General features: G+C 40.0%; 1 protein-coding gene across 1 annotated transcript in view; it reads left to right on the top strand.

The window, feature by feature from the left end:
• The window catches only part of mbo (nuclear pore complex protein Nup88), a 71,577-nt gene that overhangs the window by 33,596 nt on the left and 12,061 nt on the right, over nucleotides 1-25,920 (top strand). The window contains exon 2 of the mRNA XM_069119575.1: nucleotides 21,148-21,317. Coding sequence (XP_068975676.1) covers nucleotides 21,148-21,317 — 170 coding nt within the window. The remainder of the gene's footprint in view (nucleotides 1-21,147; nucleotides 21,318-25,920) is intronic.

The following is a 25,920-nucleotide window of genomic DNA, read 5'->3' on the forward strand; positions in this document are numbered from 1 at the left end:
TTTGAATTCTAGAATCGATAATTCTCGAATAAACCTGGAATAATGAAATTATAAGGACGGAAATTGTATTAAAATTTAATTTTTCAATTGATCAGATACCACGGTTAATTTCGCTCAAATTTTCCTTTATACGGGAATTCACTGTGATTTAAGATAAAGTATCGAAAGTTTTGTTCCGATCGATAAATTATAAATCTTCGACAGAAGCGATTAGAAGACGAAAGAAGAAAGGAAAGCCGCGTTGGAAGTGATTTATGCTCGGCAAGTCGAGGGTCGTTTTCCGAAGTCTGTTTCCGATACGAAGAGTCATTAATATTTTAATACGGCTGCCATTCGGCCACGGAGCAGGAAAAGAGGACCGAGATATCCTTGCAAAATCGAGATCTCAATAATTACGTCAGTCGCAGACGCGCCCTGCTTTTGATTCATAGCACAACAGGATCCTGGAACCGGCATAGGGGGGCCAAGAAACCGTCTTTGGATAATCGGAATTCAATTAAACCATTAGCATCCGCGTTTCTCCGACAAGAAGAGAGCAAAGTGGATGAGGGCAGAGGAATTTAATGCGATGGAAGATCGAGCTGCTAAAGAAACCAGTTAAATGGTAGCATCAAAATTCCTTTTCTTTTCATCAAATAACGTCTTTGATCTTCCGCGTAATTCACAAGTATATTTTTCATTACTGGGATAATACAATACGATTTAACGGTGGACATTTTTTCATGGCTCGTTATAAGTACACTGCGTGGCACAATCAACAGATCGCTCATCTGGACAATTTTATTCGCATAAATCAAGCAAATAGAAGCAAATAAATTTCACATGAATCATAAAAGAAGTGCATAGATTAAGCAATAGATATAAAAATCTCAGTGACATAGAACGCGATCTTCTAATTCTTTTAAACAGTATCATTCGCCTATTTAAAAGTAGAATTTTTCTAATGCTTTTAGACCTATGAAAGTTATAATATAAAAACGTATGAAACGTTCAAACAGAGGTTCCTATCAACAAAAGACATGCATTACAATACATCGTAGAATCATGTTTCTAAACGATATATCTTTGTACCTTGGTCTAATGATCGTGCAGATCATCCTACATCATCGTTAAGGTACGTAATTCTCTCGGAAAGCGAAAAACCGAAAATTCAATCCGATGTATGGATCAATCTCTTCTCGTTATTACGCGTCATTGATCGTCATTTCCGTCCAGGATCAACCCATAACAGCTCTATTCCTTCGATTCATCAAAGAACACCCGTGATATCGTGGAATGCCGCAAAATGGAGGAACGTAAAGGTCTAAGCTGGCTGACACACCGGCTGGGAAACATTTTTCTACAGCCCCACGTGTTTATACGTTTTCGTACGGTTAGGGGAGAAAGGTTTCGGCAAGCATCGATATACGTGGCACGAAATTGCAGGGAGAAAGCGAGAGCAGCCAAAGCGGCACGGACGATCGAAAGTGATACACAGAAAGACAAAGAATGTCGACGAGAGAAGAAAGAGAAAGACATCGTACAGGGGTGTATCCTTTTGCCAGCCACCATTCATCATTCTTGATGTCGGATCCGATTCTCATATTGTTCCTCCATACGTGGATAGATAGATTTCTGTCGTCTTTGACGAACATGAAACGCATTCATGCATTCAATACACGTTCTTTCGGCTGATGTAATAAATTGGCAGGACGCAAATCGAAGATGCTTTTTTGCTGTCACTCGAGCGGGTGATGTGAAGTAGCTTACCGATTTCCTGCGGATTTTCTTATCTTTTTTACTTGGGATTATGTCGTTCGATGAAAGGAAATTCTTCTTGTCGTTAAAACTTACAAAAGAAGGAGGTACATTTTATGAATGAAATCAGATTTGCCATGTGAGAATTAATAAATATTAGGATAAATTACAAGTGTTTGGTTAATTCGTGATATATAGGTGATATTAATTTTCGTCAGTTAGATGAATCTTGTCCTTATTCCATCATTATTATTATTATTATTTTTTTTTGTTTTTTAATAAATCGACAAAATAAGATACTGCTCAGTTTCTTCGTATATAGAAACACGAAATTGAAAAATTTTAATAATCGAATAATTTTTAGTTGTAGTTCTAATAATAGTTCAATGATTTATATTTGATATATGACATTTAACATCAAGATACACGCGATTAAAAATTAGAGTTCATTTATCCGAAACGATCTGACCATAACTATTTTACTGTAACGAAAAGACGACGTTCGAATTTTCCAATTTTATATTTCCAATACTTCAGCCGGTTACGATTAATTTTAGAAGGAAGGGAAAATCGTTTTTATGCATTATACCGCAACGCTTATTCCGGTGAAAATAGTGAGACAGACCGATTTGAATTTCACGAGGCTACGAACGGCTTCGAAATTGAGATATTGAAGGGAGGGTCTACGATTTAAATTACACAGCCTATCTGTACATAATTTATATCCTTGTTTTCTTGGCGCGTCCCGCGGAAAATCCGCGCCTCGCTGGCTACAGCGTCCCAATTTAAATTATCCTGAATAATTCTCGCAATATCCGATCTTTATGGCTCGGAAAATGCGGCCGTCTTTCCGCAGCCTATAACGACATGATTTCCGCCACGACATAATGGTTTTCTTGGTTTAGCGCCCCTGTCTTCTCCGAATCGCAGATCGCCATCGAAATTGAGCTTCTCGGAGCTCGACTATTTATGTACGGAATTTAAATTAAAAGAAAAAAAATAAAGATTATTCTATTGCACGTAGCTGTAACAATTGTAAAGAATAAAATCGTTTTTCACCATTTCATTCGTAATTTTAGAATGAAATTACATCTTATCGATAATGAACAAACGTCATTCACGAACTTACCAAACAATCGTCTAATTTCAAAATTGATAAAATCGTCAAATCGAAAGCATCGATAGTCCCGTAAACGAAAACGATCTGGATGATCGTAAATCGATGCACGTTTACACGTCGTCGAAGAAGAAGCTAGGAATATCGATAAGAAAGGAATGGTGGGATAAACCACAGGGGAATAGTTTGCACAGTCCCGATGGTGCAACCGAACCAGAGATTCTGAAGTTGGGATGTGTCTTTGATTAACGACCGCGACACTAGATATATATAGAGAGAGAGAAAGTACGTACCGATCAAAGCCCTCAGACGCACTCGCTAGCACCCCGCTAACAATAAGAAATATCACGTTGGGTAATTTATTATCAATAGCAAAAAACGTGAGCGGCGCATCCGCCGGGACGAAGGGCGCCACTGTCTTCAACCAAACGGTTTCACCGGCCACAGTATTACGAATGGCTCCTATTTATTAAGTGTATGACGATCGTCTGCTCCTCATCCAGCTCTATCCGCGACTGATTCCCTCCACGAGTCGATAAACTGATCATACTTTGAAAATTAGCTCGATCTGAACAGAATTCTTCTTTTCGTAGCAATAACATTCCCTTCAAACTGTATCGAACCTCTACTACACACTATTAACGATGTAACTTGTTTTTCGATCTGGGATATAGAAACCGAATAAATGGAATCGAAAACCAGATGTCTTTGTCTGCTCGCAGAATCTATATTTTAATAAATAATAGATCTTAAAGAAAGAATACTTTCTTCTAATGTGATAATTCTCTCTTCGAACGATATCAAACTATTACCGAATTCAATAATTTCTTATTTCTTCACGATTTACGTCTCGTAAGAAAAGAAACTGTTCGTAAGAATAGAAAAAAGTAGTAGAATAGTAGTAGAAAAGAACTAAGAAAAAGATTCAGCCACCATAATATATTGTCTCTCTCCCTCTCTCTCCCTCTCTTTCTTTAGACATTATCGATCAAAACAATATTTATGTACAGTATCCAAATCCAGTAGCATATATGTATACCTGCCATTTAAATACATACACGTTGGCTGACGGTATTTTGCCATCCGATAAGGTTCCATCCGTCAACGGAATATTACATTTCCCGGTAAACCAATGATATATCAGCATTCCGCCGGCACAACGAGCCTCGGGGAAAGACATCCTCTCTCCGGTCCAACGGGTGACGTGCCTTCAACCTTGTTCTGGAATCCCAAAGAAAACGAGCCGGGCACGAGATTACATATCGCGGAGAATTTATATTTTAAATCGAGTCACATTAGGAGGCAACGTTCAGACGTTCTCTCTGCCAGCCGGAAGAGAATGCGCGCGAGCTTGCTTTCCTCGCGTCCCATCAAATGTATGTAATAACGTAATAAATAGCCACTTTACGCGGTAGCCACCGTTGGGACATTCTTGTCGAGGGCGCATTATGCTTAATGTTTGACGTCGCCTCCCTTTAACGCCCGTGTCACACATCTCCGTAACACACGCGCGCCTTCTCTCCAACCATTTCCTCCTCCTTCTCTTCTCTTTTCCGCGTAATCCTTTTGTATTTGGATTTCGGATTCCAAGGACGCGGAGGATGGATACGTTGGACGATTCGTTTAATCGCCTTCCTCTGAATGGAACCGTGATTTTCATGCGAATTTCGCCTTGTTTCAAGAATAAAGGCCACTGTGATTGATGGTACCTTGTTCTGGCAGGAAGATTCTGCTAGTTTTCAATGTCAACGCTGTAGCGTTTGGAAATTCCTCCTTTCTTCTAGCCGTAAGTGAGACTATCTTTTTACTGACGTAGACTCGATCGAGGAACGACTATTTTTGCTATTAACGGCTTTGTTTGCCTTCGATGGTGCCAAGCACGATTTTCTAAAAATGATCGAAGTCGCTTTAGAAGTTTTGGAATCACTCAACTCCGTACGAACTTGGATTCTTCAATAGGAAAAGTAAAATGCTTGAGCTTCTTCCATGTATCTTCAGTTACGATACGACTACATCCAAATCGAAGACTACAGAAAAAAATGATAATTATGTAAACCATCGAGAAGCTACATTAATCAGCTTCGTAAATTAAAAAGTATAGAAAAGCGACGATATTCCGAGCACTGCTTTCTGTATTTACCTCAGAATTTACTCAGAAGTTGATTTGATCAGTTTACCCTGTAAGAGGATTATATTACTCTGGAAATTAGATGCATGGTTTTACCAGCATCTTCAATACTGCGAATATTATTACCAAGTTCTAATACTCAAGCAAAAGCGAATAGCACCTCCGATCAGTTAATTTAGTGATTCATCCGAACTACAGTTACAGTTTAAGCACTGCGTTGAACAGAGGCAGACAACGCGGGATAACTGCGTTAACTTGGCCCAACTAATTGACTAGCCCGGAGTTTTCCTATGTAAATGTTTGCAAAACTTGTTCTCAAGCAGCTTATACCGGTGACAACTTTTAATCAGTTCCGGTAACGAATTCCACTGTGCTGGCAGCCGCGGTAAAACTCTTATAACCGAGGCAAAAGGGAAAAACGAAAGAGAAGAATAGGAAAATAAAAAGTGGAAGAGAGAGCGAAAGCAAAGTTGCGGAACGTGGAATATATCGAGGCAAAGAGAGATATACGAAGCACGTTTAAGGATGAAAGTTTAGCCACTTTGGAGAAAGCTGTCGTAAATGTTTCATAAGAAGGACAAAGAAATGGACAAAAGCACAGTTATCTCGCATTATAGTGAGAGAAACTTGAGGAATTAAAGGTTATACATCGATGAATCGGCTGCGAAACAATCTCGATAAACGCTCGTGAAACATTCATTGAGAAGTATTCTTCGTTCATCAAACTTGCGGTCTTCGTCCAACCTTTGAAACCTTTAAAAATACAACAATGTTACGTACAATTTTCTCGATTATAGTAATATTGGTAATTTATCGAAGCATATCGATTACCTCGAAATAATTTATATTTAAGAATTATATTTAAGTAAGAATTGTTTCACGGATCTTGAAATGTAATTTCCACGATAGCGATTTGTACGCTTCTAATGTTGAGAATTAAAAAAAAAGGACGTCAAGCATTTTTAAAAATTGGCGATAAAAGGAGAAACTGACGTCCTTCGTCGATTGCGGGTTCTTTTAAGTGGTCGATCATTTTCGAGGAACGAGCTCGTCTGGACAAACGAAAATCGTCGAAGGACAAAAGGGGAGAAGCAATTTGAAGGAGCGCCGCAGACGCAAATGCGTGGAAAGCTCTCCGATCGGCAAGCAACAACGAGCACGAGTATTTTTCGGTCACAAAAGCTTGCACGGTCCGCTTATAAAAGCTCGAACTGTAGTGGGGTGACAAGTACAATGTCTCGTCGTCGGGCAACCTCGCCGAATTTTTACTCCGGCCATCAGAACTCACCCTTTTTTTTTTCTTTTTTTTTGCATCGTCTGCCTGAGCCACCCCCTTCACCCCTTTCGGCCACAGACTGCGTCGCCTCCATTCAATTTGCCAGGTTATTTTTCACCGTAGGCTGTACTTAACGGGCCGTGCGTTTACGTGGACCACGATTTTTCAGCGGTGCAACACGCATCACGTGCATTCAGTCTGGACACTCGTCCGACGAGAAGGATATCATCAGTTGGAACGATCCTCTGACGTAAAATGGAAGAATCACCGAGCGATACTTACTGCTAAAACTCGAGCTCCGTGTATCGAATAGAGCTCGATGCTACTACAGTTCGTTTATTCTAATATGATTTTAGGAGATAGTTGTTAACAATGTAACAGCAACAATTGATTATGAAGTAGTTGATGTAGGTTCGTCAGAGTCGAATTATCCTTTATCTTATCTATTTATGTAATGTATTAATTATTATGTATATGTGTAATATTTTCCTTTACACTATTTATTATTATTGATCATTATCCCTTTTAGGGGTCATAGTATTATTTGTTATTTCACTCTTCTCACTCTTATGATTTTTCATTATCAAAACACAAATCACTTCCACCTATCGTACTGACCTAATTTCTCTTCCTACGACTTCGATTTGTTTCTTGAGACGAAAACTTCGTCCACGCTAAAGACTTTTATAACTATTCAATGAGGCTACAGTGGAACTTGGTCTGTTTGAAGGGAATTTCAATTAATTCCTGATTGAACGAACTGCCAATCGAATCCACTTATTTTAATATGAATTTCTGTCATATATTTGAACGAAAAGTCACAGGTAACGATGAGAATCAGCGTACATCTACCATATGAACTCCAATTACATTAATTATTCGTTATAATAAACGCGTATAGGATAATTAGTTGCACAAACTATAAACTCTACCATAGTAGTTTCTATAAGTAGTCTATTTCCTTCTCGCCATGCTTCTTACAGCCAAAAAATTTGACCCTGTCACAAGGGGTAGCGAAATAAAGGCGCGACGGTGCGCTAAGAAAACGCGTGCGTGTGTGCGCTAGTAAATGCACGTGCGCGCGAAACTCGCCAAATATTTTACAATTACTGCGAAATCCATTAAGGTAAACCGAAACAACGTCGCGTACGAAAGGCTCTCCAAGCTACACGGTCTACGTGTGAACGCGCAGTGCCAGAAATTCAGGATGCACCGGGAACTTCTTGCCAAGTTATACGGTCTCCTCTTCGTCCTTGTAGTAAAGCAAATCCCGCCTCGGAGGTGGTCGCCGAAACACGCCCCGGGTAACCTCTCTTATTTATTTATTTATTTCGAGACGCCATGGACGCACCTATAAACCTCATTTTGCGATTCACTGCTGCGTTTCTGCAAACGAAACTGCAACCACCTTATATCTTTCTGCATTATTATTATTATTTTATTCGCATTATTTTATCTGCATTATTATTATTATTATTATTACTATATCATTCTGCCGTCATTGAACTACCTTTTTGATTATCGAGAACAATCAATGTTTGCTAATATCGACGCGATGATTTAATTACTTCTGGCAGTAGCATTAGCTAAGGTAAATATCGTTACTTCTATTATTACTCTGGATTTCAGACAAGTTATGCAATTATACATACTCGCTCACTTCTTCATCGTCAAGACTGGTATTGCTAAGAGAAAATTCAGGGGAACAATGATAATACATCGGTCAGTAACATTCTCTTCAAAACTGATATTAATATTATAACGCGACTATTCTGTTGGCTATCGAAGAAAGATAAACGTTCTTCTCTGTTCTGTTTTAAAGTAATCGCAGACTACTCGCTTGTTGACGATTGTTCTGAACGTGCAACAAGGTATACCAAAGAGTAGAATCGGGAAAAAGAAATTCTAATGTTCCCAGTTATTCGTATCTGCTTCTTTATTTTAACTATTTCGGTGGAGCGAAAAATCAAGCTACATGTGCGGTATTATTAGCACATTCAATTACGAACATGACGTAGCAATAAAAATCCATTTCACTCGGCAAAAGCACATAGTTCGTACAGCTTTCAGCCAAAATCGTAATCATGATCTTCCCGAGGCCATCGGTAACACGCTCCGCGTAAAATCAGCGTGTTAACGATCGCGATTCAAGAGATTTTCCTACGATAGTATCCAAAATGAAACTTAGCCTGATAATAATATCTAGCACTGGCGCAACGCCGGGAGAAAGTCTCGAAAGGAGGGTTGGAGACAGGCTAAGATACGACATTCGTGCTGTGGTTTTAACTCCCTGTTATGAGATTGCCAGATTCAAGGGAACTCTATCTGTTCGTACGTGTGCTCGTTGGATGGTCGTGAGAATGCACGCGTACTTGTGCCTACCTGAGCATGTATTACAAGGAAACATGGGCCTGAAACACGCACCCTTCGAAATCACACGGAGTCGCGCCCTGGAAACTAACTGCAGGAAATACCAAGGGTCGTCTGACATCCGAAAGATACAGAGATAAACTCGTTGTGCGGCCTACGAGGTACGGGAACGTGTGTGTCTGTAACCACGTCTCCGCGTTTCCTCCGTGTGTTCGCGGATGAATGGTACGTTAGCTAGATAGCGTACACTCGGCTTAAACACCCGAGCATCCAACGAGGAAAACTTTCGCTTCGACCAATGTTTCGATGCTTCCCCCAAAAACCAACAATTTTTCGGCCAACCAACGCGTCTTTGTGTTCGACACTTAGGAGTTGGTGTTATCTAGCTACGCGAAACGCGTTAGTAGCACGATCCGTGGTGATTTAACTCTTTATTCGGAGTTTTCAGCAGGTATAGGGAAATAAGTTGCACTTGATTATACGTTTTTTATTGTAGCGCGAAAAATAGGAAACGTTGGTTACTCGTGATCATTTTAAGTCTAAAGTTTCGTAGAAGTTACGTCTCCGCTAGCTAATTCGATCGAAGGTAGTAGATTCCTTTCTCAGCTGGATCATATGGGATTGAATAGATAAATGTCTATTTAGTATGAAAATACATGACGTTTTTAATGTATCATTACGAATATCTTCATACTACGTTGAACAGAAAATTTGGAACAAAATATTGCAAGGGAGATTTAGAGATAGAGAGTTACAGGGGCTCGAGAGAGACATTGTCAGACACAGACAGGATAATTCTGCTTACTGTATGCAAACGTTAAGACTAAGCAAAGGTTACTGAATAAAAACAAAAACACATATTCATATTGAAAAATCTACTAGTTCTAAAATAGGTAAAAATATCTACTTACTTTGGCCAAATGTATATCTCGAAGAAATTGCATGTGGTTCAAGTTTTCTTTAAAGAGACATTTCACATCCACCAAGTTGATGCGATATCGAATGGAAAAGAACGCAGAGGAGGCGAGGAGAGATTCAAGAGAATCTGCGGGAATAAAAGGGAAATGTATGGAAGGAAAGATCTAATTTGTTCCTGTCGGGTCTGTTTTCGGTTTGGGAGGTGGTTACGGGAGTGGGAGGGGATGGTCGACGAGGCGAAATTAATATTCATAAGCGTCCAAAAAGGTCTCCAGGGCGGGGTCAACTTACATGTATCTTTCGCTACTGACCCTGGCTACCGAGGCGATAACGGTCAGGAATTAAAATACTACTCAGGCCAGGTTTTAACCCTTCTTCGTTGTTCGAGATACGCGTGCGGATACACCATGGTGCAGGTCCCCGCGACTGTCTGATTTCGTTTCTTGAAACTTGCCCGGCTACCCGTCTCGCTATGATCCTCGACGCTTTCCATTCTTGTTCCTCGAAATGTAAATCCAGACTAAATGCGCCACCAGGGAGAACAATCGTGGCCGTTGCAAATTGGTTCCGAGAACCGTGAGTTTCAACTTTTCGGCGCTGGCGAAGGCTACAGGATCTCGTAGTTCACCGCAAACCGTGGTTTAGTCTCACAGTTAGACTTTACGGATCGTTTTTGTTACACGTAGTAACGTTGCGTCGGAAGAAGTCAGCGTTCTTAGGATAAAGCTGAGAGGTCCTTGAAATGATAAATGGTTTAAAATCAAGATTAAGTTGCTTTCTTATAATACAACGATGAAATTCTTCGGATAGTCGAACGAGTCAAATTATTATTCAAAGACAAATAGATTAGTTGAGCGAAATAATGAACATACGAAGTGTTATGCTGTAGCGAAACAGCTTAGTAATCAATGAACTTATACTATTTGTAACTGGAAACAATCCGGAAGCCATCGTGAACTGGAAGGCAAAAATTATGCATTGACGAGTATGTAGATTCTTTGCTATTAGAATTCATAAAGAATAACAAAGATATTTACTGGCAATAATCCAACAGCGTTCAATTTTACTTGGAAGGAAAGAAAATTTATCAATGACCAGCTCTAGTAGATTGATAGATGTGGATCGCAGTAACACTCAAGAATGACCTTCGACCAACAGGAAAAATAATCCTCTCGATATGTAACGCATCTAGCTGAGCATCTAGGAGAGTACGACAGCAAATATCATTAATCGACTGAGTCATTAAAGCGACATGGCATAGGCAGACCAACGAGGACGTCTCGAAGACACAGGCGAAGGTGGATGAGCTGGCACTTCCTGACGGTATACAATTAGTCGTCGAGTATTAATCCTGCTCGGTAGCCGTTACCCGACAGGATATTATGGTCCCGCAGGCAGTAACAATGAGGATTATATGAGGGAAAACGCTTCGATAGCGTTTCTAATACAAGCTGTAGCCAAGGTGGTGGTAGTTACACACAGGGCGAGGCCTCGTTCTCGTAAACGTTCGCCCACGAACTGACTTAACTTGCCTGGCAATAATAAAATGATATAGGAGGCGAAATATGCATTTAAATTATCGCCCCGCGATAATAATTTGCATACCGCCGCGGCACCTCTCTCTACACCACTTCGATGCCGCCGGTTCGCTTAGTTTAGCCCCGTTTAATTTAAATAATACTTCTCAGCGCGGGGGAGCACAGCTCTGCCAAGATATACATAAAATCGCCATAACATTGTAAATTATAACTGATACGGCTTATATCGCGAGAAGGGAGAGGGAAAGGGAAAGAGATAGGCGAGAGACTCTTCTTCTCCTTCGCCTCCTTTCTCTCGTCCTTCTAAGTTACTACCATACCTTCTTCGTTTCCGAGTGACGTCCTGCCGCGTCCAGATTATGACACCTGTGATGATTTTAATTGATTGAATTACCACGCTTCAAATTCCGCTAATCCTGCGATTACGTCTGTAAACTTTAAGCCACCTACTTGACACGTCAACGTATTTGTTCAGCCTCGTTCACGTTCTCTAGATACGTGCGTTGTGTTTTATTAAAAACGAATACGATCGATGGTTGAATGAGTTTTATTCCAAACACGCGAAAACAGCTGTAAAATTTGCATGTTGAAAACACTCTTCTGTATCATATCCAATGTCTCAATAATTATTATATTCAGAAGAATGGTTTAAATGTGCTTTGCGTTTCAATTTATCTTTTTTTCTTAATTTTTCTTAATTTATCGGTATTGAACTCACTGAAAATGATCCTTCAAACGTAAACACGTAACTCTGATTTCGCCAAAAAATATGAATAACCCTTTCGCATTAAATGGTTATCTTAAAAAGTACACAGTATAGAGATATCTAAACACACAGATATTTAATTATAGTTATGAGAACTGTAGACGTATTATTTCCTATTATCTGTTTCCTGCGTTGTAAAAAAGGCTGAATACTTTGGTGAGAAAACTTGCTTGAGTCTTGGCGATAAAATATGGCCAGTGCGCAATAAGTTTGCCGTAATGATTCTAATAAGCTAACGAAGGGAATTCCGAATTTAAACGCGGCCATAATTCTAACGGTAATGACGTAATAAAATTCCATATATCTGGTATCAATAAAGGGAGCATATTTGTCATTTCTAGCCGCGGTTGCACACGGCAGGCCGTTTATCCACCGACGAAATCATCCGAATAGCTATTCCGAATGCTAATAACAATCGTAAGTCATCTTCACGCGGACAGAAAGCGTTTCTCGTTTCACGTCGATTACTTTCGCCAGCCAGGAGAACTCGAGAGACGCGGTACGAAAAGAAAATTAATAATCGCCACCATCGGTTCGAAGAAACTCGAATTCTATGGTAATCAAATGAAATTCTGCCCACCATCTATGGAACGTAATATGAACGTGATCTCATGGCTCTTCTCTGCTGGACGCAATACCGTCGCTTATTTTATCTATCGTGAATGAGAGAAAAATATGCGACCATGGGGTGCTATTTTATTTCAAACAAGTCATTTCAGTCATTATTCATCGCAGGTTGATAAATAAATCGTTTCATCTTTGGGAATTTTTGTGAGATAATCGATAGAATTTTACGATGATTAGTTGTATCATAAACATTTTTGATACTTTCATATTTTTATATTTATATTTTTATGATTCTTACGATATTAATTTTATTAACGCGAACGACATAATTCTTTTTATCGATATTGTGAAGATCATTAGTCGAAAATTGCGACTCTTTTCGAGCTCATCCTAGTTATTCCAAAAGAATGATCTAGAGTTTCTTTCAACCTTTGTACTATGATAAATAACGTGAACGAATGATATTCGACAAAATGGCATTTTTGCAACTTCTAAAACTCTCGACTCATACAAATGTACTCGAAAAATGAAACCCGAAAGTAATAGACGAATCTATGCAACAAGGCGTGCTATGGAACAAACAATAGACCACAATGTGCAACATGATTTACTTTGTCAAAACACGCACGAGCTTTGTATCACATTTCTACAATCCAAACGATGATTCGAAGCTCCTGATGAATCATGATGAATAATTAATAAGTAAATACAAAATGCACAAGGTGTATCGGTTTCGAACAGGTCAAACTGTAATACGAAAGTCCGATAGAGATATGTATTTTATCACGAGAAAGAGCATGAGAAAGTGCAAGCTCGTTGATGGAGCCAGAGCTGGTGGTGGCGGTCCATCGTCGTGCCAGCCGGACCGCGCAATTCCGCAAAGTATGCAGATCTAAGAATTCAAATGGCCGCCCTATAGCGGCCGTAAAATAGCGGACAATCGCGCTCGTAAACCACTATATTAAAATTCTATATCATCCCCCCATAGCTGGACCACCACCGATGATATCATTCCTCTGTGCTGCTGCTCTGCGTCCTTTCGTTCCTCTCCGGTATCCGAGCTGATGTCCGTCCGGCATAACCTTCCCACCTACCGATCTTTACATTGTACGGAGTTTGCGAGCATTCGTTCACGTTTATGCTTATACTGCGCTCATGCGTGCGTACATTGGCGCCTCGTGGCTGCTCTGGATACTTTCACCCAGGCATAAACCATGTATCAACGTATGAAGATACATACGTAGATATGTACAGTACAGTGGCCACAAAAAGTATTTGCACAGCACTGCATTTATTGTTGCATTTATATACTAGTTGTTAATTGGATCCAACTATGGTAAATTCGTATCATTTGGTAGTTTCACTCGTCGAAACGCTTGTACCGCTTACGTTGAACAATTATTGAAACGAGTTAATAATTACGAAAGGTTCTGAATTTCTGTTTCGATCTTCCCCTTTTTTTTCTTTTTTTCCTTTTTCTTTTTTTAGTACACTTTTTTTACGCACTTGATACGTTCATTCTTCGCGAATGGAAGGCTTGACTCGGAGATGTTTTATCACCTTCTTGTCTACTGACTTTTATATTCCTTTTATATCGTGACCATTCGTCGGACGTGGACATTCTCCTTTATGTATCTATCTCTCGCTAGAAACATCGACGCCAGGATTCTTGATCGTTGGACAAAAGTAGCCACGCATCTCCTCTGACAGAAGTTACGTTAGAAACGTACAAATACAGGAATATTTGGTATTCAAAGTGAAACTTTTGATGCGAGCGAGCAGTTCTGCTAACATTTAAACCGCGACAAGCATAAAGACATATTGTTGTAGCGTAACAAGAAACCGTCGGATTTTGGTGGAATGAAAAAGAGGGATATGGCAATCCCGCGTAGCCATAACGCGAGCCAGTCGGCCGAGCAAAGATGGCAAACGAGGACCTTAGCCGAATAATGCAAAACAAACCTCATTTGAGATATAGTCTGGCATTTGTCCATATTAAGGTATGCTACAAGGGTGCCGCGGCGTTTTCGTTTCAACCGTATGTATGCGTGAGCGTACGCTTTGAAATTATATAGCGAGAGCATCAGTCGTCGTTAGTCAGCTCATGCCGCATTCCGTTGTTAACTATGTGTATCTTGAGCACCCGTTACGTACCCATTTATCAGTGAGTTCCTTCATACGCGTTATTTTCCACGTTAAGATGCACAGCTTCACAGGCGATATTTCACCCCGCTCTGACATATCGTCTCTGAATTCGTCGCTTTGTCGCTTTCCAGAAATCGAAAAAATTTCCCTTTGCGAATATTTTCTATATTTGCGGAAGACATTGCTACGATATTTTTCATTTACGCGCGCAAACTTTTTCAAATAAAATTTGACTTATTCGCACGCGTAAAGAAAAGATATAGTAGTACAATGTTTGCAAAGTTAAAAAATTTATTTTCTTGCAAATGAAATCTTAATTTTTCGGTTGTATAAATCTGTATTACTGAAAACGTAATTCACCGTCCAGAAACTGAGAAAGATAATCTATCGTCCGTGGAACAGTTGCGATTAAACGGAGAATATCGTTATGTATTCGACCGAGTAAGGAAATTCCGACTCGTCATTGTCTCGCAGCCAGACTTTCATCGTAAGCGACACACGCAACTTTATATTAAGCCTAAGTTCTAAACTAATAAGACAACAACCACGGTAGGACGATCAGGGAGAACCGGAAGGGGTAGAGCAACGCGAGAAGGGTTCAAGTTTAGCTGCGAGGCTACGAAGCAGGTCACCGATTACGACGTTGATCGTTTATGAGAGAGAACCAAATTGGATAAGTTCAAGCAGCTTCTTCCCTCTGACTACTTAGACCATTACTCTCCAAGAATTTCAATTAGGCATGATTTTCGAATTTACAAATCCTCCAGGCATTTTGAACGAGCTACAAGACCTTGTTACGAGACTGCAAGATACGTTAACCCTTTGCGCACTTCTGTACCGAACTATTCGCAGGCAAAAGTTTCGTTTCGAAACGATGAGAACAATACGAGACACGATTTTTCACATTACGTATACAAAAGGTTAAATCTCAGAGATCGTAAGTATTTTGCAAATAAATTCTCGTACGTAGCGGTGACTTGGTAACAAAACAAAGAGGATCGTAGAAACGAGTTTTCAATGTTACAGCTCGGCTGATTATTCGATACAATGCAAAATTTAAATTGGAAAGCCCTAACAAACATATTATTATCGCGAAAAAACGTATTCTTTTAAAACAATAAATTTCCTTTAGCCACGCTGGAAATTATTTATGACCCAGTATTTCACCGATTTTGAAACTGATTTACCGGATCGCTAGTTGGCTAATCCTCGACAAAGTAGAATAAGACAATCCACTCGAGGCGACAGTAGACGTCGCAGGAGGACAGCAAGCAACACCCGGTATACGCGTCGTTTTCACAGAGAAAGAGGTGGAGGGAGGCCCGTTAGGTGGTCGACGTCGGGCGTAAATTTGCATTGAACGAAATGAGGCGCTATGGGGCATTCCAGTCCGAAGTTAATAGCTTCCCAACGATTAACTGTATCCCTCCACCCAGCGTGTCTACCCGGCCTGTTCCTCTCTTTCCCCATGGCCGTTCATTCGACGCGTCGTGCCTGTTCATTCTGTCCCTTTTCTTCGAACCTTCCCTCCCACCCTTTTCATCCTCTCCCTTCTCTTTCTCCGCGTTCATCCTTCTTCCCCTCGCATCGCCCTCGTCACATCGTACTTACCTATATCGTCCCTTCTAATAATATATGTTCCAAAGGTTGCGAAATAACTGACTGCGAGCCGAGTCAGCCTATCTAATCGATGATCCCTTGTTTCTCCATATTAAAATCGTGACGTCGCTTTTTTTTCTCTCTCTCTCTCTCTCTCATTTGATCGTAGAATTTCTTTGATCGAACTTCAATCAGAGGATTTTTATAGAGGCGTATAAATAGAACGTTTGACATTACAAGATGTTCAAGAATCGCGTGCAGTTAGTAGGTGCGAAAGGCGGTGCCTACCGCGGCCACAGCCAATAGTTTCCAGGCACGGAAAGGCGCCACGGGGGTTATAGGGCATAATTTAGTGGACAGTTTGATATACAAACAATCTTTAATGAAATTCTTGGTGTTCATTAATAACGCATTACAGCCTCGTGCGACACTGGCGCCGGTGTCGGCATCGGTACCCGGGTACCCTCACCCCTTTTACTCCTCATACTCCGTTTTCCTAGCCACCCTCCTCTCCTCCATCGTGATGTCCTCCTCCGACACTCTTTATCCACCCTACTTTCTACCGATCTTTCCTCTCTTTTTGCTCCGAAGCTTGACACGTTTCGTCTCTATGCAACGAATTTCACTCGTTTCTGAGCGAATGAATTGAGTTCAGCCTGCGGTTGATAGCTGCAAATTTAGAGAAATTGTCCGATATCTGTTATTAAATATTGTAACGTAGATGATGCTCCATACATTAAACTCATATTACAGTTCATAATTAATGGATTTCCAACTTGAAGATAAAGAGGCTTTCAAATGACAAGAGAGTTCCACCATCTCTCACAATTGCGCTGATTTTGTCGTTAGCATAGAAAAATCAATTTTATCGTCGTTATATTTTATTACGCACAGTCGTAACAATCATAAAGATACGTGATTTTGTAATTGAATTACATGCTGTCAAACGTGAACAAATATCAGGATTCAGTTTCCAACACTGGTATATTTCAAACATATTCCTTTAAACACAATTTACGTACACTCCATGTACATTTGTTCGCAGTCTGTTGATCATCTGTATTTTAAGGATTACCACTTCGTACAAACCTCGTGTATCTCGTATCGGTCGATCGCAAACGAGAGCGATACAGCGGGTTAAGTAAGAAACGCGGGAATCCAAACAAAATGACACGCGATTAATTTCTCGCCACCGATGGGACAGTGACGAAGGCTAATAGGATTTCCGGTGCAACGGTGAAACAGCAGTTCGTTTCGGGGTGGACGATACCGCCGGCTACGGTTAATGAATCGACGTAATCAGGGGGATGGGCGTTCGGGGGTAGGTCGAGCGACGAATGACAATCGAGTTTTGTATTAATGTCCGACTATGCCGCACCCATGGTCCCTACGCGCCGCGTACGACACTCACCATCAGCCTGATCGTTCGTTTAATCAACCAAGCCGCTAACACGATTAACTTATTGCGTATTCCCGTCATTCCGCGTACGTGAGCCACGAATCAACGATACACAAACGCGATACCCCATTATACCGTCGTTCTATTCTATCCGGTTCTCTCTATCTGGCTACCCGGTTTTGTTTCTTCGTCTCAGTTTACCCACCTGTCGCGTTGCGTTACGTGTACCCGTCATTTCAGAGAATCATCGGGCGGATTCCCTGTACAATTTGATCCAGCTGATTTTACTATTTTCTAATTAAACGCTTTGAACACTCTCGCTTTTGTCTTGGGTCATCGATATTATAACGGTGATCTTGTCGCTTTTTAATTGAGAAGCTCGAAGGGAAAAGCATGCTTTGGCTTTTTGCATCGTTAATTAACTCGTGCAATTTAGCTTCCATTCGACCACGGTAGCAGTATGGTGTATATTTTACTGATCAGAATCGTGTTAAAAATTCTTAACGTTGGAAAGAAACAGATATAATAGAAGCAAATAACAAAAGATCATTTTAAAAGACTTATTAACCCTTTGGATTGTGATTTAAGTATCTTATTAATCCTTTGACTGCTGGGTAAAATAGCCGAATGTAATTAAAAGCAAATGTCGAATAATTTTAATTTCTCTTAATAATTATTCCTTATATAATATATTTAAATGCAGCGAAGGTATAAGCCAACATCGTATCACGAACAATAATATTTTGTTCCTTTTTTAAACCTTCTCCATCTGTACGTTTAGCATAACAAACGACACATTGTATTTGTAAATTCCTTTTTCTCTGACTCGCTAGTAATATTTCTATGAAATGTCTTTCCTTTAAACGCGAAATGCGACAAAGTAAGAGTGCATTTGCTTGCAGACATTTGATATGTTTTTTCTTTGCTTTACAATATATCATTGTATTTGAATCATTCTTCATAAAATAGACTGTTTATTTTAAACATCTTAGCTTGCTCGTACGTTATACCTTTCACGTTTCTTGTACATATTATGTATGGATCAAACACTAGAAGAGTTAACAAGTTTATCCTTCGATGAACTTTTTTTCGTGCATTAATATTGTCCAAGAGTAAATTGAAGAACGCAAAGTCTACGAGGAATGAAAAGTTTTCTCCATATTCGAAAAAGAATAAACCTTCCACTACAAAAAACTTTTTTTCATTTAAATCCATAACATTTCCTCGAATAATTTCTGTGCTTTTCTACCGCATAAATTATTACGACAAACTATATAAATCCTATTTCAGTTACTAAAATTGTAAAGCTTTCGTATTCTTATAAAAGAAGTCTATAGCTTGTAGCCTGTCCATTCGCTAATATCGATAATTAATTAATCACAGTACAAGAGGATCAATATTTTAGTATTTCACAAAAACCTGAACACTCTGGTATTGCCAAAAACTACCTCCGTCGTTTACAATTTTTATCTTTCATCAATCGCGTCGCAAAATTTTTCAACGACTCGTTTCGACGAGGTTTCCCATTTGCAATCTCTTTTCGCGCCAGCAATTCGCATTAATCTTGAAACTTAACAAGCACGGAATCCATTCAACAGCAAGAAGAAGACCGAAAGGAAGAGGAACGAAAACAAAGGATCGTGAATAAGTGTGTACGTCGGATTTTAAGAAACCGTGACAAGACTTAAGACGTCCGGCTGACTGACATTTAACAGAAACGTGAAACACCGGAGTTAATGCTGCCAGAGTTGGTAACAAGTGCGAGAGGGAGAAAGAGAGACGCTGAAGAGGATGTTGCAAAGAGAGAAGGGAGAAAGAGGGTCAGGGAATGGATGTGTTCACATTATACCCTCTGTTCTTTTAATTTCTTCAAAGGACTCCTCTCCCGCGACACCTTCCTCCTTGCTTGGCAGCCTCAGCTCCCGAATTAATAAGGCGTCGACGATGTGACGTCTTTTTTCTTTTCACCCCTGGATGGGACAGCAGACAGCTACCAAAGTGAATGAGAACTCTCGCTGAGAGGATAACGGAGGGAGAGAGCACTCTCTTACTGGTACTTAACAGCGCGATGAGATGAGCTGCCGTTAATAAATGTGTTTCTAACTGCAAGAAAGCGAGAGGGGGGCTACCTCTCTCTTTCTCTCTTTCTCGTTCCCTCTTCTCTAGTTTTCTTTCCTGCTTTCTCGCGTTGCGTGCCACCAAGGTCCCCAGAGAATAAGTCTTAATGAGAAGGAAACTTTTAAACGCACTAGACTCTGCCTTTTCTTCGTTGATGCTACGGTGCGCTTAGCTTCGCACTTTTACTCCCCCGCAAATCAAACACGATGGCAGGGAGAACTTCACCGAGGCCATTCTCATTGAGGAACGATTTTATTACTCGGCATGTTTCGTAGCAAAATGAACAAACAGTATACTGGTTGTCGTAAATGTAGAAGAAATTTGTTAGTCGATTATGTAGAGTATTGCGATGGATCGGTTTGTAAGAATAATTCTATGGAACTGAAATCTGCCAATAGTAGATACGATTATACAAATTCTATATTCTTATGAAAATATCTCCTTGGAAATCTCGAAATGAATTAAATAATTAGGTACTTAATTTTACATCGTAAAGAAAATATTTGTAAAGTAGTTTTCGTTTGTCTGTCAATATCGTGTCTTTAAAAGCTTAACAAGCATATAAAATACAAATCACGTATCAAAGATCGGTATAAGAAAAAGGAAAATCGTAAAAACATTCGTTTCGCTATTTAGTCGTTTACCTTTTAACGACACAATTTTTTTTTAAACGTCACCCTAACCAGCCTCTGTTCGTTCCCATGGTTGCTGTCGTAGGCATTGAAACAACGATGGAAGAAGTACATTCGATACCATTGGTCCTCGTTCATCGTCTTGGCAAAAACTACCCTCGGGTAAAAAAATAATTGCCCCTTGATACACGCCGATACCCCATCTGCGGGGCTGCCAGCCTGTAATGATGTTCGCGTTCGCGAACTTACTTCGAAATTAAATATCGAGGCGAAAGAGGGTGGCGAAGGGTGGCGCGGCAAGGGGATGTTAAAGAGAAATCCCGACAGTGAGGGTGGTGGCAGGGGTGAAGGAGGCTTGTCGTACACCTGCCCTTTTCCCGGACCATCGTGATAAAAATCAAACTGGAAAACAAACGAGGAGCAGGATCGTATTATAAAGTTTATTAATCGATAGACGATGCGCGGAGAGGGTGGAACTGGAATTTCAGGGGTCGCCGGAAATATCTCGTTACGGATGAAAATTAAAATTGTAATACCGACGACGATCAAACTTTTATCTAATTCTACTTAACGTTTATTGGTCTTGTGCATTTTGTTTTTATTTGTTCTCTTTTTCTCGATGGTAGCGAGTAGCAGTGGTTTGTCTGAAAGGGATGAGAATAATTATTCCTCATAAGAATACAACTTTTTACTGAATCGAAGATACAAATGATTAAACTTTTATTCATCGTTTCTATTCATCGTTTATTAGCATTTCGAATTCTTTCATTTCTATTTAGTTTGATCTTTCATTTTTATTTTTTTTTTATTAATTGTTATTTTTTCGTATGATTCCAGAAACTTAGACCTACCGATATTCCGATCTTCGAAATAAAGAATCTATTAATTAACGAGACTGGCACGCAACTGGCATTGTGGGGCAATCTAGGCTTAGTTCTCATGGAGCTTCCCAAACGTTGGGGCAAGGATGCCATGTTTCAAGGTGGGAAAGAAGAAATACTCTGCATGTAAGTAGCAATCAAACCTAAATCGACAACAAATGTTCTTAAAACCACATAAAACTCATTTTGACGCAATAATTCGTCTATTAAATTCGCGTATATCATGTACTTATGTATATGTATAGTACACATAGAGGTTTCGTCGAAATAGAAATAGTGGTAAACAAAAAACGTACCCGTTCATTCAGAGTTATAGGAAAATCAGTGCAGCAAATATTATACGCGAAATCAATCTCCGAGAATGGAGAGAGAAGTTTACAGACGAAGAAATCCGGCTCCTAAAAACCGAGATAAGGTAGACCGCGAATAATAAATCGCACTATCTGGCTTCCTGCACCTCCGTGGCTCCTGTGGGCGTCCTAATATCCTGTAATTAAGAGGGTGTTACGATGACGCCCGAACCCCTTTGGCCTCCCTCTTATGGAATTAAGGTGGCTTTACTCGGTTAGTTTTCAAAAGTTCCAGCCTCGGAAAGCACCGCTGAATACTAACCGCCTCATCAACGACACATGCCACCAAGACTACTGCCTCGTGTAACATTACCCTCCGCGCCCGCCTCTGTCACTTCTCCGCATCTTCGCGTACTCCTGTCTAATCTTTCGGGTGATTAGAACCTCGCGCAATTAGCCACAAGCTTCAAGATTATACCTCAACCATCTCCTACCTTTCTTTTTCTAATACCACTCGCTCAATCGAATTTTTATTTTTACCAATGTTGTCATAAGTGCTCTGCTACATATAAAACTACCTTGCTCGTTATGACGTTCAAAGAAAAGAGTTTACATGTGTATACATATATGTGTGTGTGTGTGTATGTGTGTGTGTGTATATATATATGTAAGAACAGGAATTTTTAACGATTGTTCATTGCAAGTGAGATTCGAGAAGAGAGTTTCGAATTTGGGTATGAAGGAAGAAAACATGGTCGTCTAATTAAAATTTAGAATAGTTGTGAATGTCTACGTGTGTTCGGGATGTCTGCGTAATTTATCTGGAATTAAAGAAAGAGATAGCAAAATAGAAGATCTTCTCCATATCACTGAGAATAAGAGAGATATCAAAAACGGTTGGACTTATTACATTACCTTGTATATTATTCTTTAATATCATGACCGATTACCTTTCTCATATATTGTGAAACGAGCGCAGAAAAAAGCACATCGGCTAACTCCAACAATTAAAAAATGGAAACATCGCAAATATTTTGTTGTTTAAGATTTACCTTAGAATTTACTATCGTTCATAGCGATTTTACTGCGATAGGTAGCGATCATATATCGCTTGGCTTCCAAGGAGCTGAAATATCACTTGGCAGCATCTAGAAGAGCGGCCAGCAACGAGACAAGCGTAAGATATCGCAAGGGGACGAACGGAAGGAAAATTCAAATTAATTTGAATTACGATGAACGACGATGCTACTTAATTCAACGTGGTAAAAGGGTAGCCGTTCGCTCCAAGTTGTCTTTTGCATTATAATTTCATAATAAGTCCAGCCTGGAATAAATGCATTACCTTCCTGCCGACTTCCCGCTAATTCATAATTCCCAAGTTTTTCCGGAAACGAACGAAAACGTTTAGCCCCATGAACCGCGTGGGCCAACCTGAACAAACTGGTCAAATTAAGAGCGGCAGTTTATGCTAAAGTTTTTTCGTTATTTCACTTAAGCGATTCTACCTTGGTACCGCGACACAGAGCCGCCGTAGCGCCGAGGATCGAGGGAATTTATAAGAACGCACGCGTAACCCCCTCCGGTTAAATGTATGGCGGAAAAGAGCCGCGGAACAGTTTGTAAGAGAGTCGCGGCCATTAGAACGAATCTCAGGGATTTAATGTCTCCTTCCTTCCAGTCGGCTTAAACACAGCTAAATGGAGTTTATGCATTATTGCCCGTGAAACTTCCACCACCGCGGACAGATATTTGCTCTCTCCCAAAGAACTAAAAGTTTAGACGTCGCGTCGTTACTGCGTTTCATCCCGTTGGACGAATCGTGATGACGATGAAATCGTATCTAAAGTAGGCTTCTAACTTCTAATCTTCAGCTTCATCGAAGATGTATTCTTTATCGTTCAATTATCGACAAATTAACTACGGTGTAATTATATATTTTACATATTTTCGCGTATGCTCGAAATACTAAGCGATATTCGAGTAAATGTAGCTTTCATTCGTAAGTCACTAGACAATTTGCAAAAATTTCAAACAGTCGTTGTACTTCGTAATTTTTAATTTTGAAAACACAGTACAATCTTAGTTTCTCTTGTAAGAATATTCTCTTATACTTTGTAATTTACTAAATATCAAGTTGATTTCGTAGTTTTTACGTTAATTCGCCTGTATTCTAAATATACCAAAATCATGACAATTATAAGTTTCGCTGAAAAAAGATTTGCATATCGATTCATGAAGATTGAAATGTGTTCAACTATAGTTTTTTATCCAAACTACCATATCATATTTACTTGTTAATTTTCAAATCGTATAATGCGTGTTTAATGTAATTCAAGCAGTTTCTGTAGAAATGCTACGAAAATATAATAGTTTCGATACAGTGTGCTCGGTGTCTTCATCGGCCGGCAGATCCCAAGCTTCGAAGCGTGGAAAACCGAGCGTCCGTGCTTTGGATTAAGCAAATGACGGCAATAATAGTGATTATTCGGATTATGATATCAGAGCGCGAAGTGGGTTCGCTTGGACTTACCAGCAGCCACTAACTGCTACGCCACCAAATCCCGACTTCAAGACACCGGATTAAAACTATTACCACCTCGCGTTGCCTCCACTCTTCTTCGACCTCCACCATCCAAAACCTATTCTCTTTTCTCTTTCTCTCTTCTTTGCTAGAGACTTTCTCCACCTATCTTTGGTAACTTGGCTATTTCAAATGCCAACGAGAGTCTCAGATTTTTATTGGCCTCCGCTATTTCACCTACTAATTGCTAATGAATTTCTTACAATTCATAATTAACGAAACGGACAATGTTTGTATTTCACTAATTATTAACAAGTTAAATCTCCTCTTGATACGTACTTAGATGAATAAAAAGCTTGCAACGGCAACAATTCCCTCTAAATTTATCGAAGGTATAATCTGAAGTTTAGAAATCTTTGTTTATGCCACATCGAGACTCGATTTATCGCAAACACTTTTGCTAAACGCAACATATCCTTTTCAAGATTCATAGATAAAAAGTTCTATAGATACGATGTACATCTTAAAGAAGCAATAACATCAAATAAATTTCGAACAATGGACAATTATATAGTGGCGTTGATCACCACTCTTGAAATTATACCGGAACATCAACCTTTGCTTAAATGAAAAATTTGAAAGCACGACAGGTCACCTATCTAATTTTCACCGTAACAGTTTGCCTTCGTTAAGGGCGATAATCGTTAGAAGAAGAAGGTTGCAATTTTCGCGTGTATATAAGTTGGATCGGAGTAAGAGTAAGTCGCTGCGCAGAATCGCGAATCGCGGTATTAATTCGACAAACGGACTACGAAACCAGCGCGTTATTTCGTGCACTACCGGAAGATCGTCGCCTGTTGGTTGGCTCTCGCGGCTAATTATTGTTTTAAGGATTACCGTTATGTGTTTATTATGCGGTCTGGTAGGACCTCGCCTACCTTAATATTCGGTAGATTTCAGCTTCGGCCTCTGTACGCGGCGCACCACCAGAGAGATCTCTGCACCCCGTTTCCTGTCTCTTTCCCTCGCTCCGTACGTCGCGAACCGGCCTACGTTTATGAATAATTTTCACCTCTCGCGCTACCCGCCCCACCCCAACCGCTCAACCACTCCACCTCCGACAAACGTTCCTCCGAATCGTCCCTCGAGTATTCACCTCGTAAACTCCTAATGCTGTGTCCCCGTTCGAGAGTTGATTCCAGTTTCTCTGATCCTCGCTACTCCTTGGGACGTTCTCCTGACAAAAGAAAAAAATACCGGTACGAATCTTGCTGGAATTTGGGTAGAGAGAATACGTAATTGTAAACTACACTTTTTCAATAAGAAAATATACTTAACGAGTCACGGGAATTTTTAAAGATACGTTTTCTCTTAATTATCTTCGTGTACTTTATAAAAGTGTACATTTTAAAGTTTCCTCGAGATTCTAAGATTAGCGCAATGTTAAGGCAAACGTTATATTTAATATATCGAATATAGAATATAAAAAGTAAGGAAAATACAATCGGAGAAAGTATTCAAATATTTACGCATATCTCACTGAGAAATTTAGTTTAACTTATACGTTTTACAAAGATCTGCGGAGACTCGTAGAAGAGTAGAAATTCGCTACCATGTTTCGCTTTTCTATCGAGCCTTTCGCGTGGAAAGCATCGTAAATGTTCATAATTTTTCTTCTAAACACACTTTGCGGCTCTCAAAACACTTTACACACTGCAAACTCCACAAGAGCAACGCCAAGCATTTCAAATTAATCTTCAAGTGTCTTCCAAAACGAGAACCGGTGGATCCGGCACGCGCGTGCCGTACGTGCTACGGAATATTTCAGTGGTACGCACGAGTCCGGTGAACTCACCCCTTTGGTTCGGGAAGGGCTGTTGCAGGCCGGCCTCGTATCTGTCCCGGCGCCGGTCGCGGC

The sequence above is a fragment of the Bombus flavifrons genome, chromosome 9 (genome assembly GCF_040668555.2).
Source record: "Bombus flavifrons isolate JBK064 chromosome 9, iyBomFlav1_principal, whole genome shotgun sequence".
Lineage (NCBI taxonomy): Eukaryota > Metazoa > Arthropoda > Insecta > Hymenoptera > Apidae > Bombus > Bombus flavifrons.